Source organism: Fusarium solani (assembly GCF_023522795.1).
Source record: "Fusarium solani strain SB1 chromosome Unknown bctg00000006, whole genome shotgun sequence".
Classification (NCBI taxonomy): Eukaryota; Fungi; Ascomycota; class Sordariomycetes; order Hypocreales; family Nectriaceae; genus Fusarium; species Fusarium solani.
The window spans coordinates 968719-988905 of NW_027072151.1; the positions used below are offsets into that span (position 1 = coordinate 968719).

Consider the following 20187-nt stretch of genomic DNA (forward strand, 5'->3'; position numbering starts at 1 on the left):
GGGCGATTTCTAGATAAGAGGTCGGAAGGTGTACTTCCATGTAATAATTCTGCTTCATAACTGGTGTGTTTTGGCAAGGAGACTTTGGGTTTGGTGCACAGTGGTTCGTCTGGATATATCACAACATAGCTTTTGGATAATATTCTATTGAGATTAAACAACCAGGCACTCAGATCTCGCTCGCTAGTGTTCGAGTCAATAGGTTTATCTTTCCAATACTCCAAGCGTAATTCTTCGTCTGGTATCCAACTCCCACCTCATATCCGCCATGCAATAGGTGCGGCAGAATTCCCCCTTGGAAAATATCTAGCTTGGAATGATAGGCAGCGTGATGTAGTTCTGAAATTGGGGTCCAAAGTGAATATTGTTGAGCCCCTGGAAAATCTCCGGAGACCTGCTTTCTGTCAGTTCTTTCCCTGTAATTACTTGACGAGAATCTCACCTGTCTGTAGGATCGTTATGCAAAAAGATGCCCGATCCCTGAGTATCTCCGGATGACACCTCGAAGACTAGCTTGCCACCCTTTTCAACCACGACATTGGCTGGCCAGACCTCAATGTCCACGGCATAGATCTCACCCTGTATCACGGGCAAGACATCCTTGCTGGTGTAATTTCGGTGGGGAAGCCACTCGCGGTGCTTGTGGTGCTGCTGATCGATCTGCCGCAGCGATGTCCTGAGCCAACCTTTGGTCACGGGCACAGGGTCTCCCGCAGTGCCAGTGTAAAAGACCTCTTGTCCCGATGGGTCTATGTGGCGGATTGTGACGAATAGGTCAATGTCGCTCGGTGTTGGTCCCGTCGGATCTGGAGTAACCGAGACGTTGAGGTGGGCGACAACGTGTCCTGTAATCTCCGTCTCTGACTCAAAAGGAGTCGTCGAGAATTGCAGAAGCTCCGGTTTCTCTAGCGTGCCAAGAGCTCTATAAGACAGCTTCTTTCGGTCGCTCTTTGGTCCGTTCCAGGAAAGGCCTAGGTCCGGCGTAAGGAAGAGCTTTGTGTACTGGGTCCGCGCGATTGGCCATTCATTCTCCTCACGGCGAGGATAAACCTTTTCCTTCTCGGCGTCGTTGAAGCCGACGTTTCCCTTGCGCAGAACAAGACTTACAGGGGGAACCTTGCCCTCTTGGGACCAGCCGACCCTGTCATCGCCTTTGAGAAATGCATCCAAGAAGCTGAGCTGAACATTGACCTCTTCTTCGTAGTAGAAAGGAAGATCATGGCGGCCTGTGATCATACGAAGGTACTTGAACTTTGATCCGGCATGAGTGTAGCCTTCAATGTTTCCTCGAAGGTGAAGAAGAATGCCTCCCCAGTTGCCAACAGACAACAGGGGCACCTCGATGTCACCCATGTCGTACTCCTTGGACGCGTAGTAAGGCTCATCTCGGAAGCGATTCTCCAGGTTGTCCTTGGTCTGGTCTTGCCGGTTTGCCTCGAGTTCCTCTTCGGGTAGATCGCCCTCAATCGTGTCAGGACCCCAGTTTCGCGAGCTTCGACCTGGACGTCCGTACTGATTCGTGATGACCTGTCGATTCCACCAAAACTTGATAAAGCCATTGGAAAGGATTCCTCCGTGGCGGCATCTGTCCCGGTAGTAGTCTGACATTCCCTCCCAGGGCACGATGGCGCTTAAACCTTTGGGCTTACGGGCAGCTACTCGCCATTGACTCCCGGCGTAGTAGCTAATACCCAAGAGGCCAACCTTGCCCGAGGACCATGGCTGCTCTGCAGCCCACTCCACCACGTCAAAAAAGGCCTCGCTCGTGCCCCTAGACATGGTGTCAAGGAGACCAGGGGACTGTCCGAGACCCCTCTCATCTGCACGAACAACAGCATACCCATGCGTCGTCCAGAAACCTGGATCTGGGGTTTCCCATGCCGAGTGAGCAGACTTGTGCTGGGGATTGACCTCTGAAAAAGACTTTGGATGGAAACTTTGACATGTTAGAGTTGAGAAGAACTGTATGGAGGGGGACCTACTCTTTGTAGTGAATGTCCTTTCCGTATGGACCATAGGTGACCAGAACAGGCACCCGATCAGCACCCTTAGGACGATAGACGTTGCATCGGACTAAACCGGACCCCGACTTGAGAGTAACTGTGGCGTTTTGCTCAAAGATGTAGGGAAAGGATGTATCATCCACGGTGTGGATGTCTTTGATCTGATTAGGCATTGTGGCGAATGAGCACAAGTATGAGCAGGGGGTGATTGACAGCGGATAAAAGGCTCGGTGTTCATGAGTCCTCCAGATCCGTCTACTCCCTGCTTCTTTTGAATACCCAAAACGTCATGATGCAAGACAAGCCGAGTATTGAGCCATGTGGGGGGTTCCGATCCGTGGTTACGTGGGGCCGACTCCCGATCCCCCCTCCCCCTCTGCCCCGGATTTCATATCGGGAATCTGCCGGGAATGCGCAAGTTATGATACACCTGGGATGGGCTGATCAGGTCATGGGGTATTCAGCCGACGGCTATTCAACACATGCCGAGCGATGAGTACTTGTGGGAGTGTTACGCAGTCATCTGTTGGCCATACCAACTGCGACCTCGAGGATCACGCAAGAAACCATGACCAGTACCCCAGAAGCAGCCCCCTTGAAGATTTTAGTGGTTGGAGCAGGTGAACACTAAGTCAATCATGTCTCACGTTGACATGGCTAACACTGTCTAGGTATTGGAGGATTGACTGCAGCTTTGGGCCTTCGTCAACAGGGTCATGAAGTGACGGTGAGTCCGCCTTCTTGCTGATGGAAAGATTGTTTGGGAAGCTGACATCTCGTAGTTGTTTGAGCGTTCCCATTTAGCCAAGGAAACTGGAGCAGCCATTCATCTCGCCCCGAACTGTCATGGCATCCTCAGGAGGTTCGGAGTTTTCCCCGAAACCTTTGGAGCAAACCCAGTCAATGGAGTGAGTAATGTGGCACAGTGAACACGAAGTACAGCCGCTAACGGCGTGTAGGTAACGGAATATGATGCTGCTGGAAAGCTCAAATTTGACAATGACTTGTCAAAGGCGCTTCGCATTTGGCAACATGTAAGGACCCAGTCAAAAGCTTCTTCGTTAACGAGTCGATGCTGATAGATTATGCAGCCCTGGGTGCTGTCCCATCGTGTTCAGCTACATGAAGAGCTAAAGAAGCTTGCTGTATCCTCTGAAGGCCTAGGGACACCTGCTGTCCTTCAAACTTCAAGCCAGGTTGTGGATGTTGATCCATCGACTGCCACAGTTAAGCTTGCTGACGGAACCTCAATCTCTGGGGACCTAGTCCTAGGTGCAGATGGCGTCAGCGTAAGAGCATCCCATATATACCCCGTGTTGGCCATGTCTTCTGACAGGTTACAGTCAATTACGCGACAAATTGTTGTTGGACCAGGTGTCAAGCCCTATGGGTCGGGAAAGAGTGCTTTCAGGTTCATGATTCCCTGCGAAAGGATCGGAAAGAACCCGATCACCAAGGAATTTCTAGATCGCCAGGGCTATCTGACTATGTGGATGGGTGATGACAGGAGACTGATCATGTATCCTTGCTCCAACAACACGGTGATGAACTTTGTGGGCATCCACCCGAGCGAAATTTCTGCCGCTGCCTCAAAAGGAGATGGTAAGTCTTGCCACAGATTGTGTCGAGAACCAAGATGTCTGATTCAGGACACAGGCTGGGGCCAAGGAGGAAGCAAGGAACTACTCCTCGACGTGTACAAAGGCTTTGAACAAAGGGTTCGATCCCTTTTGGAGTTTGTTGATAGCAGTGAGCTCAAGGTCTGGACCCTCCTTGACATGGAGCGCATTCCGTCTTGGCACAGGGAGCGACTAGTCCTGCTAGGAGATGCCGCGCATCCGTTTTTACCTCGTGAGTCTCTGGTGATGGCATGAGAAGAAGACGCCTTACTGACATGAGTCGCTTAGATCAAGGACAAGGAGGTATTATAAAGGCGCCAAATATCGTGGAGCTTTTGATTGCTGACAAGAATAGGTGGCATCGCTATTGAAGACGCGGCATCCTTGTGCGCACTGCTCCCACGAGGCACCCGTAGGGACGATATTGCAGATCGACTTCCTCTGTATGAGAAACTTCGTGACCACAGGGCCCACAAGGTTCAAGAGTTTACTCGGCAGGCTGGCATGGATCTCAATGATGAGAACCGCGGCGACTTTAACAGTGAGGCCCCCATCCGAACTTTCAATCAGGATACTAATGGTTTGCAGTCATGGAGTTCATGGGCTACAACTTTAGCCATGACGAGTGGCACAATTCTACACGGGCGCTGAAGGAGCTCCTGTGGTCTCGGAATGGCGGTGTTTATTGGCGATCCCCTGTTTCCTTCGGGCCTATGCCAAGTCCACGCCAGGATCACTATGGGCGTCCAATCCCCAGTCAAGATTCACGATTCACAACTTACAAGCTTCGATTCAAGACTTCTGCCACGCATCTCAAGACGCTGCTACCAACACCTGCATTCAGCTTCTACCAGCCAGGAACCATTGCCGAAGCCAGCTTTCAGTGTACCGAGCTCAAAGACCTCAAGTGGCTTGGTGGAGGCGGCTACAACTTCTTTGGGCTCTGGATCCACGGTGTACAGTATGAGAAGAAGGATGGGAGCAAGCTCCGCGGTTCGTTCCTTGCAGTCCTTCTCGAGTCTCTGACCGACCCTATCGTCACTGGCCGAGAGGAATTGGGCATGCCAAAGATCTACTGCGACATTGATGTTGAGAAGCAAGATTCCACTGCTAGCATCCGATGTAGCTGGAGAGGCGCCACATTTGTCGAGATGGCCTTGAATGGTCTCAGCAAAGGGGCAAATGTCTTGACCAATGGAGCAATCGGCAATCCGCCCCCCCCAGAAGAAGGCCTTTTGGTCTACAGATACGTGCCAGCCGTTGGTAATCCCGGGGTCGCAGATGCAGCTTATCCAGTCTTTCTCCAGAATGGATTGGCAAACAACCCGCCAGAGGTTGACAAGGTGACTGTTGGCAGCGGAGGAGGGCTCGTCTTTACGGAAGGGAACTGGGAGAATCTGCCAACTCTCCACCACATTGCCGCTGGGTTCTCCGAGATACCGGTATATGACATTGTTGAGAGTAAGGTGGAGGAGGGACACGGTGTTGATGATCTCGCGCATGCAAGGCGGGTTGAGTAGATTCATGTTTATAAAGTTTTCGATTGTTAGATTCTAAGCTGGACGCAATTGACTCAACAATATTTCTCATCAACAGAAGACATTTTGGACTCCAGCTTCTCAGTAGATGCCGGCTTGTAGTAGTGGAGCCGGAAAACTGTTCTCACCTGTTAGGCTTACACGAGTACTTCCGTGAACAAGCCTCCCGGGGACTAGTTGCACTTGCTATTGAAACGTATTGGGGAGAATATTGTTTTCAGTTACACGAAACTATCTATGCGCGACCTAAAGTGAGCGGCTTGGTGTTAATCGGCCGATACATTCACCAAATCCAACCCCTGAGGAAGCCTCGCCTGCTACCGCGGTGATCCGCACGACGTCACCATCTTCGAGATACGTACGCCGGGACCCATCACTTAGGGCTACAGGCTTCGTACCACCTTCAGTTGTCTCAAGCAAGCAGCCATGACTCCCATCAATGGAACCGCTGACTGTGCCTGTTGCCAAGATGTCGCCGGTCCGGAGCGCGCTGCCAGAGCTCACAGCGTGTGCGAGAAGCTGAGGCGGGCTCCAGTATAGGGAGTCTACAGGGCAGACACCAATCTTTGTGGCGGTCGAGCCGGTGAGGATCTCGACTTCCATTGTGATGGAGTAAGTTGAAGGCTTCGAGTTTCGTAGATACGAAGGCAGCGAATCTTGCTGAGGACAACTGCCGGTTTTGAAACGTTCCAAGGCTTCGAGTGTGACTACCCATGGAGATATAGAAGTGCCGAGACTCTTTCCATTGAATGGTCCCAGAGGATTCATTTCAAACCCTTGGATATCACGGGCTGTAACTCTTGTCAGTCTCTATCGGCGCACCCATTAGGCGGCATACTCACAGCTCCAATCGTTGAGTATGACGAAACCAAAAATGTGCTCCTCAGCATCCTCAGCGTTAAGTCTCTGCCTCATAGGCAGCGGCTTTCCAACAATCGCTGCCAGCTCGACTTCGTAGTCAACCTGCTTCGAAGGCCCATAAATGATAGCCTTCTCGCTGAGGGGATCCGTGACAGACTTGTCCCGGAACTGTCCCATAGGACGCTCAATGTCGGTCCCAGAAACAACGATGGAGCTCGTGCGCCCTTGGTAACCAATAGGAAACTTGAAGAATGAAGGGGGCGGCTTCGTGCTGCCGACGACAATCCGTCCTGCGTTTGTTACGTGTTCAAGAGAGCAGGAGAAGTCTGAACAGTTAGCGATAGTATCACTGTGTTTTCTGGGAGACCAAGTACCTGAAAAGTCCTTTATTTCGACAGGCAGATGCATTTTAACCGACGATACATCCTCTTGTGCCGTAGAGGGGAACCCTCCCATGCCATCTTGACGGAACACGTCTTGGATTTTCTGGCGAACCTCCACTGACTTGGATCTCGGGAGCGCAGCAAATTCGTTTAGTGTGCCTTGCTTAAAGGCTTCTTTTGGAAGACTACTAAAGAGTCCATTGTCCTGTAGGTCGGCGAGGAATATCACAGTGTTCCCTAGTCTCGTAACAGCTTGAGGGTCCTGATGCTTGGCAGAAGACGCGATGCCAAATGGGATGTTCCCCTGTGAGAAATGTTGTGAAAAATCCATCGTTTCTGGTATCTAGTATCTCGACGGTAGGTAGTCGCAACTGGACAGGGCACTGGGGCAAGTAAAGTGTCACTATTCATAAAATGCAACCTGCTATCATGAGTTATTCCGAACGTCCTATTTCCGGCTCGGAAGTCGGCCCCGGAGATGTTTGTCGGGGCGCGAAGACAGGGAGTGAGGCCAGGGTCGGGGGCGTCTCTCCACATCCCGATCGGCAGCCAGGGACGGCAGGGGACAGCGCTGTAAGAACCACGACACTATAGAACACCCCATACTTCAGCTTACAGTTTGGATATGCACCAAGAATTGCATACCGAATTGCTCACCTTGATACAATTAACTTCAATCATGGCACTCCAAGGAAACCTCAGCCACCCCAAACGCTACATCACATCTCACAACAGTGAGGGAAAAGCAATCATCGACTCGTCCGTCCCTGAGGAAGCACCCTTCTATGAGCTTCCAGACAAGGTCGCTTCATTCGCCTCTTGTTATGTCACCCGAGAATTCCCCGTGCAACTTGACGAAGGGGCGGATGTGAAGTCTTACCAGGACTTCCTCAGTAGTCCTCCAGGACTGACAGTCTCGACGGGCACTGTCCTACGCTACGTCGATATGAGCCCCGGCACTACATCTCCCATGCACCGCACCGTCAGCCTCGACTATGGCGTTGTGCTTGAAGGGGAAGTGGAGCTCATTCTGGACTCTGGGGAGACTAGGCTGTTGAAAAGAGGTGATATTTGCGTTCAGAGAGGAACCATGCACGCTTGGAGGAATACTAGCGACAAAGATTGGGCAAGGATGCTCTACGTGCTTCAGCCATCGACACCAATTACCGTGGAGGGAAAGCAACTTGGGGAGGACTATGGTACTATGCAGGGGGTCAAGGCGTCAAAATGATCAAGTCGTAAAGTAGTATGATGACATTTGGCTACAGTTTAGCATTCGAAAAATGACAAAATTGAGGCGAATATTTATTGAAACAAGACGAATAACTATATACTTCCACGCTCATAGCTCTCCTCCCACTTGATATCTAAACACCCGATCCGTCAGTCTCCCAAAAGAGGCCCTCCAATACTGCGCAGCACCCTAAAGCACATAATTAGTATGTTTTCATTCCATAGTTGAAGTGCAAGGCTTACGGCGTTGATGTTCAGGCCCGTAAACATGACTGTGATGAAGACACGCTCCACTGGGCTTGTGTAGACTCTCACTTCAGACTGATCTCTGTGTCTGTTTATAGCCCTGTAGGCGGGCACGCGACGGTGTTGCGTATCCCATTCACGGTCGATGGGTGATGCAACTGGAGCCGACCGAGTGCCAGTTTCGCAGGGTTGGGCCTGGGAGTGGTGGAGCTCATAGTCTGCCAATACATGGCTGTGCCAGTTTCCATTCAGCGCTGCGGCTGATTCAGTTGTAGTGATGGTAGACATGTTGAACTTGGTGCTAAGCGAGTCGTTGCTGGTACTGACGATGAGGATGGCGGGCAGTGATGATACTAAGCGGAACGATGGGCGCTGGCAGGCAAGCCTTCTGTTGTAAGCAATGTGGACTCTCCAACTCGCCTCTTCGGCCCATTCGCGGTTCGGCAGGTTAGTTCGATGCCGAACCGTGACGCTCGGTGCTCGCTACTCGGCATGTGGAGGAGACTCCGAGACCACATCCCGAGCCGGTCGGGGGACCCCGACGGAGCTTGCTAAGGCCATGCGCTTTCTCACGAAGCGTTCCAGGGGGAAAGGTGTGCTTATTTGGGTGTTTGTCTCTCGCAACTGCTTAACATCCTGGCCATCCAGCTGAGTAGCGTCCCAGCCACACATACACCACAATGACGAAGCCATTCACAGCAGTCAGGTCCGCCGCCATAGACGGCCGAGTTCTGAATCCCTTCTACAGAAAGACCCAGCTCAAGAACTTACACAGCACACTTGCTGACAACGCAGCCCGGATCCAAGAGGCAATCAAGAACGACACCAACCACAGACCAGCAGAGATCAAGGGCGAGTACTGGCTCACTCTGAAGTGCATCGCGGATGCATTTGCGTCAATCGACCCCCAGAAGTGTATAGAGGATGAGTACGCCATCTCGAAAGGACGCGATGATCCAGATAGCCGGAGTCCAGTCGGCATTGTAGTCATTGAGCCTTCTTCGCATGCCTTTTTGTACAGCCTCATCGCAGCCCTAGTGCCAGCTATTGCAGCAGGCAATTGCGTGATAGTTAAGGTAATTACCAAGAGGTACAAGCAAGTTTGAGAAAGAGAGCTGACTATTAAAGGCTCAAAACTCTTTGCTGGAAACGCCATCCCTTGTACTGGGTCTGATACAGGAGTCTCTGGACAAAGATATCTTGGAAGTCACAAGCCAGCAAGTGAATTCAGCAGACATCGACCACCCACACATTCGCGTCCTCCAGAATGGCTCAACAAGTTCAACGTCAAATCAAGACCTGGTGTCAAACTCTAAAGCACCAGTTCTCGCATTCGTGGAGAGAGATGCCGACGTGCAAGCAGCAGCAAAGGCCCTAGTTTCGTCTCGCTTCGGCCTCGGTGGAAAGTCTCCGTATGCCCCAGATGTTGTGTACGTGAACGAATGGGTAAAGAAAGATCTCTTGCGTGCCATTGTCCAGCAAAGTACCGACTTCATGGCCAACCCAACTGTGACTCGGAGATCCGCCAAAGCGGCAAAATCCGAGCTAGCCAAACAAGCCGAAAAAGAAGGCTTTGTCAATATTATAGCATCAGGGTCTGGCGGACTCATCCTGGACGTTGAGGATAGGTACGGTGGACCAAATAAGAATGCAGAGATCAGTGCTAATGGTAATTAGGAAATCTGCTCTACTTGGGCAAAAAGTGGCAGAAAACTGTCTCGTCATCCACTCTGTCACTAGCATGGACGATGCAATTGATGCATCCAGGAGGTGAGAGTTGACCGAAGTTCCTCAAGACTCTTGCTGATTTGTGTAGTTCCGGACCACTTGCGGCAGCATATATATTTACTACCCCGAACATGGCCAAGTATATGTGCCAATTTGTTGACGCGACTGTCAGCTTCGTGAACCAGATCCCAGCTGAGCTGATGTGTAAGTAATTGTAGCTCCCGAGTAATATGACAAAGTTAACAAGTGACAGACTCACCGATTGCTCCTCAGGGCCATCCCCCACAACCAAACAACTACAGAATCTACCAACAGGATCTCTTTTCTCATCCAACCCCAAAGTACATCACAAACTCTTCCACCAGCGAGAAGCTTGCCAAGTTCATGAGTGGATCCTCGCCTCATGAGCTAGTTGCCCTAGACCGGGAAGCAACGACAAAACTTCCAGAGATTGTGAGGTTGAAGAGAGCAGGAGGCATTGGCTTCTTCAACCAGGGGATTGTGACAGGCTTGGTGCTGGCTTTAACCACGCTCCTTTCGGGGACTGGGTTGCTTGGGTACTATGCTGTAAAGTATTGGCGGGCTCGAGCTCTATAGTTTCTGGTTGTAACATTTACTGTTGATGTCTAGTATGTTTTCTTCGGCACCTGGTTCGTCTATCACTAGGTAGTTTCGTTACGGGTTGTAACTATATCCTAAGCACTCAAAACCCTCAGACTACAAATACAACACTTGACTCGTGGTATCTTCGTGGTAGGCTATATAATATCAAAAATCTCATGTGCTTCCGCCATAGCTCCCAATGACTGAAGGAACTCCCCATGCATAATTCCATCCACAAAACATTCACCAATAAACTCATACACCCCTCCACTCGACCCATCCTCCTTCTTAACCGGCCGCAGCAGATACGGCACATTTCCACCATGCAGCACCACAATCACGTCTCCCACCTTGGACGGCCAAGGACACAGCCCGAACTGTCCATTTTCAGCGACAAAGAAGGAAGGGTCGAGACACGTAGGCACATAGTCTGTCCCGTACCACTCTAGCTCTGGCGTACCAGTTGGTGTCAAAACCTGCAGGTTTGGCCTTTTGACATAGTTCCAGTGGGCGATGACATGATCCTCGTACTTGCGGCGAGCCTTTTCAACAGTCTCGTCGTTGGGCTTGAGGGTCCAGAGACCCGTGAAACCGCATGGATCAAAGAGCTTGTCAAATACTGCGCAAATGTCGCTTTGCTCGCCATTGTCGTGTGCAAAGGGGTAGAGGTATTCGATGGGGTAGTGGCTGATGGCAGCAATCTTGGAGACGTAGTGGCCTAATAGGCGGATGACCAGAGGATCAGAGGTCTTGAGAAGGTCATTGTTGGGCTTCGTTTTGCCACCTGCTGAAAACTTGAAGCGAGCGTTGAGATTTGCTTGAACCCATCTCGAGTTTCCAATGGTGCTGACAGACCAGGTTGGTCTATTAGGTTCCATCTCAGGATAATCTGGGCCAACAGTCCTTCTCCATGTTCGAGCTGGATGGCAATGAACCGCAGACAAGATGGCCAGGGAGTCGTGCTCTCGAATCCACCAACGAGTAAAGTCTGCAAAGACTCGCTCCGCAGGTTTGTCATAGTTGGGACGGATCAAGTCATCCAGGTCTTCAGCCACATGAGTCTCGTCTGCAAAAGTGAGTAGAGCAAACAGTTTATCCCGAGGATCTGTTGCCTTGAGATCCAGTCCCGCAAAGAAAATGTCGTAGATACCGGAGAGTTTTCCTGAATCCTCGGCGTCCACAGGAGTGATTGGAGTTTCTGTTGTTCTCCCTTTTGGCTTCAACGACTTCCAAATCGGTTGCATGATGGCTTGCGACATGATATGCGGGCTCTGGCCTCGGAAACGCGGATCTCCTAGCCATGTATTGACCTGCACAAGCTCTTCCCAAGGGACCTGCTCGCCTGAGCAATGAACCAGAGCCTGTTTCGCAGATAGGGCTTCTTGAACTACCCATACTCGAGTGAACCAGGGATTCTCGAAAAGGGTGCTCATCAGGAAGGACAGCTGCGTGTTGTTGTACCAGCCCGCAAGATCGATGATTTCTCTGGACCAACTCTTTTCATGGATATCAAAGACCTCCCACATGCCCTGGAAAGAGATTGGGATTTTTTCCTTCTTCTGAGCTTCCATATGGGCATCTATCTCCTCCAACGACAAGTCGTGAGAAGTCCCTGAGCATGCGCAGCGATCGCCACCAGGACACTTTCGGTCGTTGTAGTTGCAAATATCTCGGATGAGATGGAGACACGTTTCGACGCCGACGTTGTTTTCTCCGAGCCAAATGTGTACGGTTGAGGCGAACGAGTAGATGGAACTCATCAGTGTAACTTGTTGAGCTCTCTCTTCAAGGTCGTCTTGGTTGATACAGACGGCATCAATCCAGATTGTCAAAGTTTCTTCCTTTTTCCTCAAGCGTCGAAGGGCTTCTGCAGCAGATCGACCGACACTGAATCGTTGGAGAGCCCCATCAAGCTTGACGTCGTCCTTGCTAGGCGCCAGAAAAATGTCGGTGCGATCCGTGACGTCTCCCCAACAATATGATAGGGCATCAAAGCTGAGAGAACTATTCTCGGCATCTTTAAGGCTGGCTTGACTAAAATATGCCTTAATAGGGTCGTCGAATTCGCCTGGTTCGACGTGAAGAAGTCGAATTTCTTGATCGTTGACGCTCAAGAAACTGTTGTAATGCTCTGTGTTGGAAAACAATTGTAGTTCATCGAGCTCTTCATGGATGGTCTTGGTCTCATATTCGATCTTGATCCGACATTCCTTGACGATATTCACCCAAGCCGTATAGATTGCTCTCGGAATGAGTTGAATGACGTCTCCAGGGCGCAGAGCTTCGATCCAGAGTCGACGACGGGGTCCATCACGAAGATGCCACCTAGCATTCAGCTCAAAGAACTCGTCATTCGCCAGGCGATTGTGGAAGACGGTGATGGTGCGTAGGTCTCCTCGACCCTCTGGACGTTTGACTGAAGCATCGAACCAGGTGAATGATGGCTCTTCCTGTTTGCTCGCCCAACCTATCTAGGTATTAGCGACGAGCCAAAAGTACGATGCACACTAGCTTACCTTGATCACGCGATATCGCGGTAAAGTTGACTGCTACAACTTTCCTAGCATCCGCGGGAACTTGTACTTCGACATATGCCCTCTCAGGGCAGTGGTCATGGACCTGGAGAAGCTCCGTGTGCTCCGCAACAAACTCTTTAATCGTGGCGCTCATTTTTGAAAGATAACAAGATCTTGAATGGTGACATATTCTGCCGTCTTGTTCAGGTCTTGAGGTATTTAACCACCGTGACCCGTGAGGAAACCCACGAGCCATGACCCTCCCCTGTAATGAAACTCAGTCATAAGGCTATGCGAAATATGCACCGTCGGCCTTCGGACTTGGAATCCACCAGTAAGAGGCCTCAAAAGAATTGAGGGTGCGATCGCAGGGCTGAGCCAGCGGCGCAGCAATGTAACGTCTGTGGGCCAAGGGTCCCAAATTTAGCGCCAAGATGTGGACTAAGAGCCCATCTTTGACTGTGGATGCCTGCTTAGTGTCATTTGAGATCGATATGCGCCGCTGGGTTGCGTAAACCGACGAATACGGGCTGTGTTGTTGATGCATGTGGTGGTTTGAGTCAGACGAAAGATATCCCAAAAGACCTGGATTGCTGACCAGAAAAAGCAAGTCTTTTCTCACTTTGGAGGGTTGAAAATTTGAGCCTTTCGAAATCATTACTGCCAACAGATTTTATGAAACAAGCAGCCAACAGGCGTCCAGGCAATGATTCCCTTGGTAGCTGAGAAGTGCTAGTTCCACAGGGTTCCGGGTTACAAATACACTCAACACTCGACGCATAGAACTTCAAAATTGCGAGCAGATAACGCCTCAATATTCAGGTTCTTGAAACCACTGATTGCTCTCTCCTCTCCTCCTTACCTCAGTCAAAGTGAACCGCCTTTTTCTTTCCCTTCTCTCTCTTCTTCTTACATTCGCCGCAGAGGCCCGGTTGCTGAGCATCCCTCATCTGGACCCTTATCTGGCACTGGCCGTAGCGGGACATGTTGCCGGCCTCCTCGCATGACTCTTGTGTCATCTTTCTCTGCCGTTTGGAGTTGCAGTCGGGGCAGACCATGAACATGATTGTCTTCCAGCACATGGTGGCTGCTTGGCGAGATGTGAATTTGATGCTTGCTTTATAGGTTTCTTGGTTTCGTTCCGTGGTTGGCTCGTAGTTTTGTAGGATGAAGAAACAATCGAACAGAATGTCGAAACGGAACCAGAGACGGCCCTATATAGATGACGCTGACAGTGAGTATTATACTACGTGGCTGTGAGTCGAGGCTTGAAACCGAACATTCTTGAGGGCGGCGGACATTCAAGGGCGACTTCGGGATTACCTCACTTGAACGGCGGCGACTCAGAGCCCAAGGTTCGTCGATATTGGAACTCGTGATCTAATTTTCCAAGAGTTGGTCAATGCGGTTAGATCCGAGAAGTAGGAGCTCTCTGTATCCATATCCTGTCTTAGCCATGACGATGAAGCAGAAGCCACATGCGCGTCACATTGCGACAGCCTCTGACAACCTTCTCTTGATAGAACTCTTTGCGGAGATTCTCACACAAAAGTGACCATACTGACCACGAGGCCATATTTTACAAAAATGCTGGCTGCGAATCATAGCCTTCCACGAACATATAAGCAGAGGCTCGGGACTTTGAGGAGGATGAGATTCATTCTTCTGAACAACAAAATCCTAGTGCAAGACCGAAGCTCCTCTCTGGTTTACAGCAAACACGACGGGACACCCATTTAACCGGAATCTAAGCTCGAAAACAACACAGTCCCGCAAAGAGAAGCTAACCATCAACATGTGCAAGACGGTCATATACAAGTGGCTCTGCCTCCGCTGCGACTGGAAATACCGCCATGAGATCAGCCAACTCGTCTGCTCCGAAGTCACCAATGGAGGGGGGCTGTTGATACATGGTGCCTGTGGGATTGACGAGTTGGTCGAAGTCACCAAGAGAAAGGGGCTATGCGGCCCATGCACGAACAGGCGTAAGAGGAAGCACAAGAGATACTAGGAACAGGGTAGGCGCGGCGGTTTCGAAGGCTTCCTTTGGGGGTGTCACCAAATTCACAAAAACATGTTGTAGTTTAGGAGCAGTATGCATTATGTTTCGTAGGTATTGAAATTGATATCTGGGCAAGAATTCCCTGGGCTCTCTTCAGGGTAAACTACTACCTATCAGCCACACTCGAAGACATGTGATCCTCCTATTTTCCCAATCCATGCTCTGTCCGCGTTAGGTATATACTACAAACGATCATCGTCAGCTTCGTCATGTAATGTCGCGCTTTTCGGGTGCCGTTGACACGGACCCATATCACGAGGAGAACAGTGCAATAATAACTGACCAAATCCTCCGATGGGCTCCAGGAAGTCTGTGTGCTCAGTGCTGCAGAGTTAATGCGAGTGAATCCGTAAAATCAGCGACTGGCATAACTATTAACAAGCTCCTTCAGGCTAAATAGTACTCCCCCAGACTCTCCGCATTCCCCTCAATCTCCATCCACGATCCTGGAGTGTCCGGAATAAAGTTGCATGAGACGGATCCGCAGTCTCCAGTTTGACCTCTCGGTGAGCGGGAGAGTAGGTCGCGAGCTTTGAGTCACAGGGGGTGGCCGTCGTGCAATTGGTCACTTGGTCAGAGAATCCGACCTACATCAAATGCCTCTGTCGGCGACCGGTGGAATTAGTCACGAAATTATATCATCTGCTGCTCGTACGAGACGATTGACAGGGCATGATCGACGTTGACACACCGGCGCTGCACAGAGAGGGGGCGATGAGGTAGTTGACCTCGTTCAGCTGCCGCACTCGCATACTTGGCTCCTCTCAGCTCCACCTCTTTGACGCTGCATCTCAGCCCCAATGTAGGTGTAACAGAGCATCTACAATTTGCGTGATTCACCTACAGCATTATTGCTTCTGTGAATTTGAACGATGTCAACAACTTGATCAGCCAGCTGACCCTTGATGAGAAGATCACTCTTCTCGCACGGCAGGGAAGATGCCGCACGACAGACTTCCAGCGCCTAGCCATTCCTCCTGATGATGTATGAAGGCTTTTTTGCCGCCCTGTTTACATCTAGTGACCAGCCCGTAAACATCTGATGGTCCTCATGGACTCCAACGCTTCCCATTCTTCAACCCTGTACGTCTTCCCTGTAGGGACCCAACATAGCGACCTAGTCACACAGATTGCAGAATCATGACTGCTTGCTACCTTGCGGTACAGCAATGAGCGCGACTTTTAAGGTTGACTTAATGCGAAAAGTCAACAATCTCCTCGCAGGCGAAGCTCTCTGCCGCCACATTGCAGTCATCCTCTCTCCTGTCATCTGCCTCCAGCAATCTCTCCTTCTCGGCCAAGGTTTTGAAGCATTCTGTGAGGGCCCCGTCATGAGCAGCTCGACGGGCGCCTTGTACATCAACGGCATACAAGAGAAGAGCATCGCTTCGTGTCTCAAACACCACCTCGCCCGTGAAAACACGTACATACTGCGAAAGGACTGGGGCTGGGACGAGTTCGTCCTCATCAGGTAACCCAAAGACCAACCGGATGCCCCGGTCATCCAAATCGAGACAACCGACGATTGCCTCGTCGTATTCACCAACCATCTACCCCAGCCTTTCCCTAGTTCATACTATGTCAGAACAAAGACGGCCTATACAGTACCAAGGGCTATGGAATAGAGGTTTTGGTTGAGCGTTGAGGGTAAAGCAAAGCTGTCCCACAAAGACAAGACCATAATTGATTAGTGGACGCTTCACCCCCCAAAATCCAAGACAGATCTTACTCTCGCCTTCATCTAGCTAGACAGGGGCCAAATGTTAGAAAAGATTTGTTCTTACCCATGACTCGTCTCTACTCCTTCCTTACCAACGGCATCACGGTCATCCTTCTGAGGAGCCAATCCCCGACGAAACATGCCAGAGGCGCGTTTCTTCTCACCCTCAGCTCCTCCGATTCCAGGGTAACAAGCCAATGACAACATTTACGCATCCAATCCGCAAAACTAGGGTATTAGCGGATACGCTAGTCCCCGCTAGGACAACCCTGTCCTGGCCAACAGCCTCCTCATGCAACAGGACCACGGGCTCCCCTGGACGTCATCTTTGTGTTTTCACATCAGACATGCGTCTCTCAGGCTCTCTTCTCCCTTCATATCCCCTTGTTCAGTGCCGAGTCTTCCGATGGGATCTGCATGACAAGTGGGAGTTCCCCGCCAGCCTGACTTGCACCACCAAGCCTTTCTCTGACACGCCTCGTCCATCATATCCGAGTCTATACGAGATGCGTAAATCCCACAAAAAGTCCCGCCTGGGCTGTCAAACATGCAAGAAGAGAAAGATAAAGGTGAGTAGTACCCATCACTTATTGACAGGCACCTTGCTGATTTGCCGGGTTCCTCTAGTGCGACGAGGTCAAGCCCGAGTGCGGGAACTGCCTTCGTTTCGGCGTCTGCTGCGACTTCTCCCCCATCCCTTCGCATATCCTTCGTCCCACTCCTGCCGCGAGCTCTGGCCCAGGCCGTCGTGGCCGTCCTCGATCCGACTGGGCCTCGTGGGCCGATCAAATCCGACTCTCCTCGAACGCTTCGACCTCAGGGGGTCTTCAAGGCGCCAATGGATGCCTCAATATTACAGATCTCGAGCTGTTCCACAACTACATGACCACGACGGCCAACACCCTACATGTGGATGACCATCGCGAGCGCGGCCTCTGGTGCGAAGGAGTACCCCGACTAGGCTTTCAGCACCCTTGTGTGCTAGCCTTTCTACTCTCCCTATCTTCGTATCATATGGCTAGACTGAGGCCCCCCGAGGCGCGGAAGTATCTTGATCTCGCAGAACAGCACTTGGGAACGGCTCTACAGACAGCAACTATACTTCTCGGCCACATCAACCACGAGAATGGCCCCGCCGCCTACATAGTATCCATCCTCATCTGCTTCATCGGATTCGCCAAAGGCCCAAGCCCGGGTAACTTGTTGCTTATCTCAGAAGACCAACAAGTTCCGTACTTGAACCTACTACGGGGCGTCCGACTGGTAATATCAAGTGTGGGGTGGACTTCGATATTCTCAGGTGTTCTCGCCGAATATTGCCCCAAGCCCAGCATGGAAAGAGAAGCATTTCCCCTCGACCCCACGCTTTTGGAGCCAGGTGTCGAAGATTGGAGGGCCTCGCTAAACGACGTTCTAGACCTGATCACCGTCTTCACGGGGGACGGTATTGCAGAGGCATACAGGCACGAGGTGAAAGTCCTCACGGACTGCTGCGAGAAAACATTTGGCAAAGGACAGAATGCGACTTTGGGAGTGGTGGGCAAGTTGGAGGTGGTCATGATGTGGATATACCAGGTCGGCGACGTCTATGTTGATGGTCTAACCAGGAAAGACCCTATATCAATGTTGATACTGGGCCACTTTTGCGTGCTGCTGCGCACGGTAGAGAGATACTGGTTCACCCAAGGATGGGCGTCTCATATCATGAACGAGATACTGGCCATCTCGGAGAGGAGCCACAAGTGGCTGACCTGGCCTCTGGCTTACCTCTCCGGGCAAAGCACTTTGCTCAACTTGTCAGAGATTTAATGAAATCATTCGGCGCCTGATTGAACCTAGTATTCCTTTAATAGCCACCGTCTGCACTTTTGGCCATAGCGAGGGAGGTATAATAAGGTACGCCAAACGACAACTCCCCCCTTTCCTCCACAGATGCGGCCTAGGACTGAATGTCCATACCTTTTCTTCGCCTTTCTTTTCGGATTAAAGCACATGTTTAAACAACCGTTCAGCATCTTAAGCGTATTCAATTAATGAGCTGGCGACCCAAGAGACCGGAAAGTCTTTCTTTTTCTCGAGCTTTTACTCGAGCTTTTAAATTCTAGCAAGTATAGTTGAAGCATGTGGTGAATTCTAGAGCTGAGCATTACACTACCCAGTTGCTTAGAACCTGGTTTAGTCCCTCCCGATGAACACAACTCTTGAACGAAAAGCTCTGTGCCAACTCCTGCAGCTCCTGCTCACTCTTGCCCCTAAACAACTCCGCAAACTCTCCACACAGAGAAGAGGCCAAGAAAGTGTGAAAGATGTTCCGAACGACATGGGTTCTGGTGTTCCAGTTAGAAGGGTACGTCTTGGTCGCTGAGGGCGAGACCTTGTCGATCCACGCAACCAGTGGGTCGATGAGGCTGTCGACTTCCTCTGACGGAAAGCAAGTCATACTATCCACCTGTAGATGCTTCTTTCGTTCCATAAACGACTTGGTGAGTTTACCCCAGGGAGACTCTGGCGAAGTATGGATCATGTCCATGATTCCAACACCCTTGTAGGTCCAAATCGCCCACGAGATACGAGCTTCTTCGTAGACGCGAAGTTGCTCGCCCAAGAGTTGATACCGCTCCTGGTTCTTCTCATCCGCCCCAGGTTCCTCAGTTTCGTACACGGCGCCAAACTCTCCATTCCAGATGGGAACGTTGTGCGAGCGGTGGAACTCGATCTTTCTTGAGAATTGTTGTTTGAGCTTGGCCTTTTGCTCAGCAGTTCCCTTATATCGCGGTCCAGATGGGAAACCCATCATGCTGTAGTCGTGAACGGCGTAGATCGAGTTTGGGAGGATATCCTTGAATCCCTTCCACTCCATGGCGTACGTGTTTCCATCGAGGAAGAGGATGTGATTAGAGTCGATGGCTCGAATGGCCCTTTCCAATCTTCCGTAGAACTCTGCCACTCGAGTCTGTTCAGGATCGGCTGGTTCATTCAACAGGTTGAATCCAGCAACCCAGGGGTTGTCCTTGTACCGTCGCGCTAAGGCTTCCCACAGCCATACCGTCCGGTCTTGGTGGTCTTTGAAGTCCCAGAAGGCAGCATATGAAGTATGGTTGTCCGAATGCCAGTCTTGATTCTGACATCCAGGCACGGTATGCATATCGAGAATGGTATAAATGCCGTGCGAAGAGCATAGGTCAATGACCCGATCGAGGTGCTTGAACCCCTCCTCCTTTAACTGTCGTGGGTTCATATCATCCTCAAAGTGCTTATACGAGAACGGGAGACGGATCGAGTTGAGACCGAAGCTGTGGAGGAACTTTGCATCGTCCTCAGTGAAGAAATGGTAGAGGAAGCAGTCGAAGAAGAAGTCGTACTTCTCCTTGCCCATGACCTCCAGCATCGCAGCTCGAGTAAACGATTCGGTGCCCGGATAGCCCGTCAGGAAGTTTTCCATGCTGCAGACCAAGACTGGGTTAGTTTGCTGATACTCTCTCCATGTATTACTTTGATTAACTAGACGGTAAGTATAACTTACTTGAGCCATCCTCCCAGCGAGGTGCCTCGCAAGACGACTGCATTGCCATCTTGGTCAACAATCTCGTTTCCCCTGACTTTGAGATATCCTGAAGACATGTTTTTCTTATGATGGCTCTATTGTGCTGCTTGTAACTGAGAAGGTGAACGTAG

At 50.8% G+C, this 20187-nt stretch overlaps 9 protein-coding genes across 9 annotated transcripts; 4 read left to right on the forward strand and 5 right to left on the reverse strand.

The window, feature by feature from the left end:
• Window positions 1-306: 306 nt before the first annotated feature.
• On the reverse strand, window positions 307-2176 carry MRS44_010011 (uncharacterized protein; the record flags this gene model as incomplete). The annotated part of the gene is made up of 3 exons (XM_046283702.2): window positions 307-394; window positions 443-1936; window positions 1983-2176. 3 exons carry the CDS (start codon window positions 2174-2176, stop codon window positions 307-309), a joined length of 1776 nt encoding a protein of 591 aa, XP_046131550.1.
• Window positions 2177-2571: 395 nt separating this feature from the next.
• Window positions 2572-5142, forward strand: MRS44_010012 (uncharacterized protein; the record flags this gene model as incomplete). Its single annotated transcript, XM_065619965.1, has 10 exons — window positions 2572-2623; window positions 2675-2730; window positions 2786-2911; window positions 2963-3037; window positions 3095-3292; window positions 3347-3605; window positions 3660-3854; window positions 3911-3925; window positions 3978-4163; window positions 4211-5142. The coding sequence occupies 10 exons, from the start codon at window positions 2572-2574 to the stop codon at window positions 5140-5142; spliced, it is 2094 nt and encodes a 697-aa protein (XP_065476154.1).
• A 264-nt stretch (window positions 5143-5406) lies between these two features.
• On the reverse strand, window positions 5407-6735 carry MRS44_010013 (uncharacterized protein; the record flags this gene model as incomplete). Its single annotated transcript, XM_065619966.1, has 3 exons — window positions 5407-5951; window positions 6003-6311; window positions 6396-6735. 3 exons carry the CDS (start codon window positions 6733-6735, stop codon window positions 5407-5409), a joined length of 1194 nt encoding a protein of 397 aa, XP_065476155.1.
• Window positions 6736-7083: 348 nt separating this feature from the next.
• On the forward strand, window positions 7084-7635 carry MRS44_010014 (uncharacterized protein; the record flags this gene model as incomplete). Its single annotated transcript, XM_046283701.2, has 1 exon — window positions 7084-7635. The coding sequence occupies one exon, from the start codon at window positions 7084-7086 to the stop codon at window positions 7633-7635; it is 552 nt and encodes a 183-aa protein (XP_046131547.1).
• A 111-nt stretch (window positions 7636-7746) lies between these two features.
• Window positions 7747-8171, reverse strand: MRS44_010015 (uncharacterized protein; the record flags this gene model as incomplete). Its single annotated transcript, XM_046279526.2, has 2 exons — window positions 7747-7827; window positions 7881-8171. 2 exons carry the CDS (start codon window positions 8169-8171, stop codon window positions 7747-7749), a joined length of 372 nt encoding a protein of 123 aa, XP_046131546.1.
• A 392-nt stretch (window positions 8172-8563) lies between these two features.
• MRS44_010016 (uncharacterized protein) lies at window positions 8564-10208 on the forward strand (the record flags this gene model as incomplete). The annotated part of the gene is made up of 5 exons (XM_046279525.2): window positions 8564-8959; window positions 9012-9511; window positions 9561-9653; window positions 9700-9815; window positions 9865-10208. 5 exons carry the CDS (start codon window positions 8564-8566, stop codon window positions 10206-10208), a joined length of 1449 nt encoding a protein of 482 aa, XP_046131545.2.
• Window positions 10209-10369: 161 nt separating this feature from the next.
• Window positions 10370-12884, reverse strand: MRS44_010017 (uncharacterized protein; the record flags this gene model as incomplete). The annotated part of the gene is made up of 2 exons (XM_046276538.2): window positions 10370-12681; window positions 12731-12884. The coding sequence occupies 2 exons, from the start codon at window positions 12882-12884 to the stop codon at window positions 10370-10372; spliced, it is 2466 nt and encodes an 821-aa protein (XP_046131544.2).
• Window positions 12885-15961: 3077 nt separating this feature from the next.
• MRS44_010018 (uncharacterized protein) lies at window positions 15962-18321 on the forward strand (the record flags this gene model as incomplete). Its single annotated transcript, XM_046278617.2, has 3 exons — window positions 15962-16263; window positions 16814-17081; window positions 17140-18321. The coding sequence occupies 3 exons, from the start codon at window positions 15962-15964 to the stop codon at window positions 18319-18321; spliced, it is 1752 nt and encodes a 583-aa protein (XP_046131542.2).
• Window positions 18322-18658: 337 nt separating this feature from the next.
• MRS44_010019 (uncharacterized protein) lies at window positions 18659-20133 on the reverse strand (the record flags this gene model as incomplete). The annotated part of the gene is made up of 2 exons (XM_046270984.1): window positions 18659-19955; window positions 20036-20133. The coding sequence occupies 2 exons, from the start codon at window positions 20131-20133 to the stop codon at window positions 18659-18661; spliced, it is 1395 nt and encodes a 464-aa protein (XP_046131541.1).
• Window positions 20134-20187: the final 54 nt, after the last annotated feature.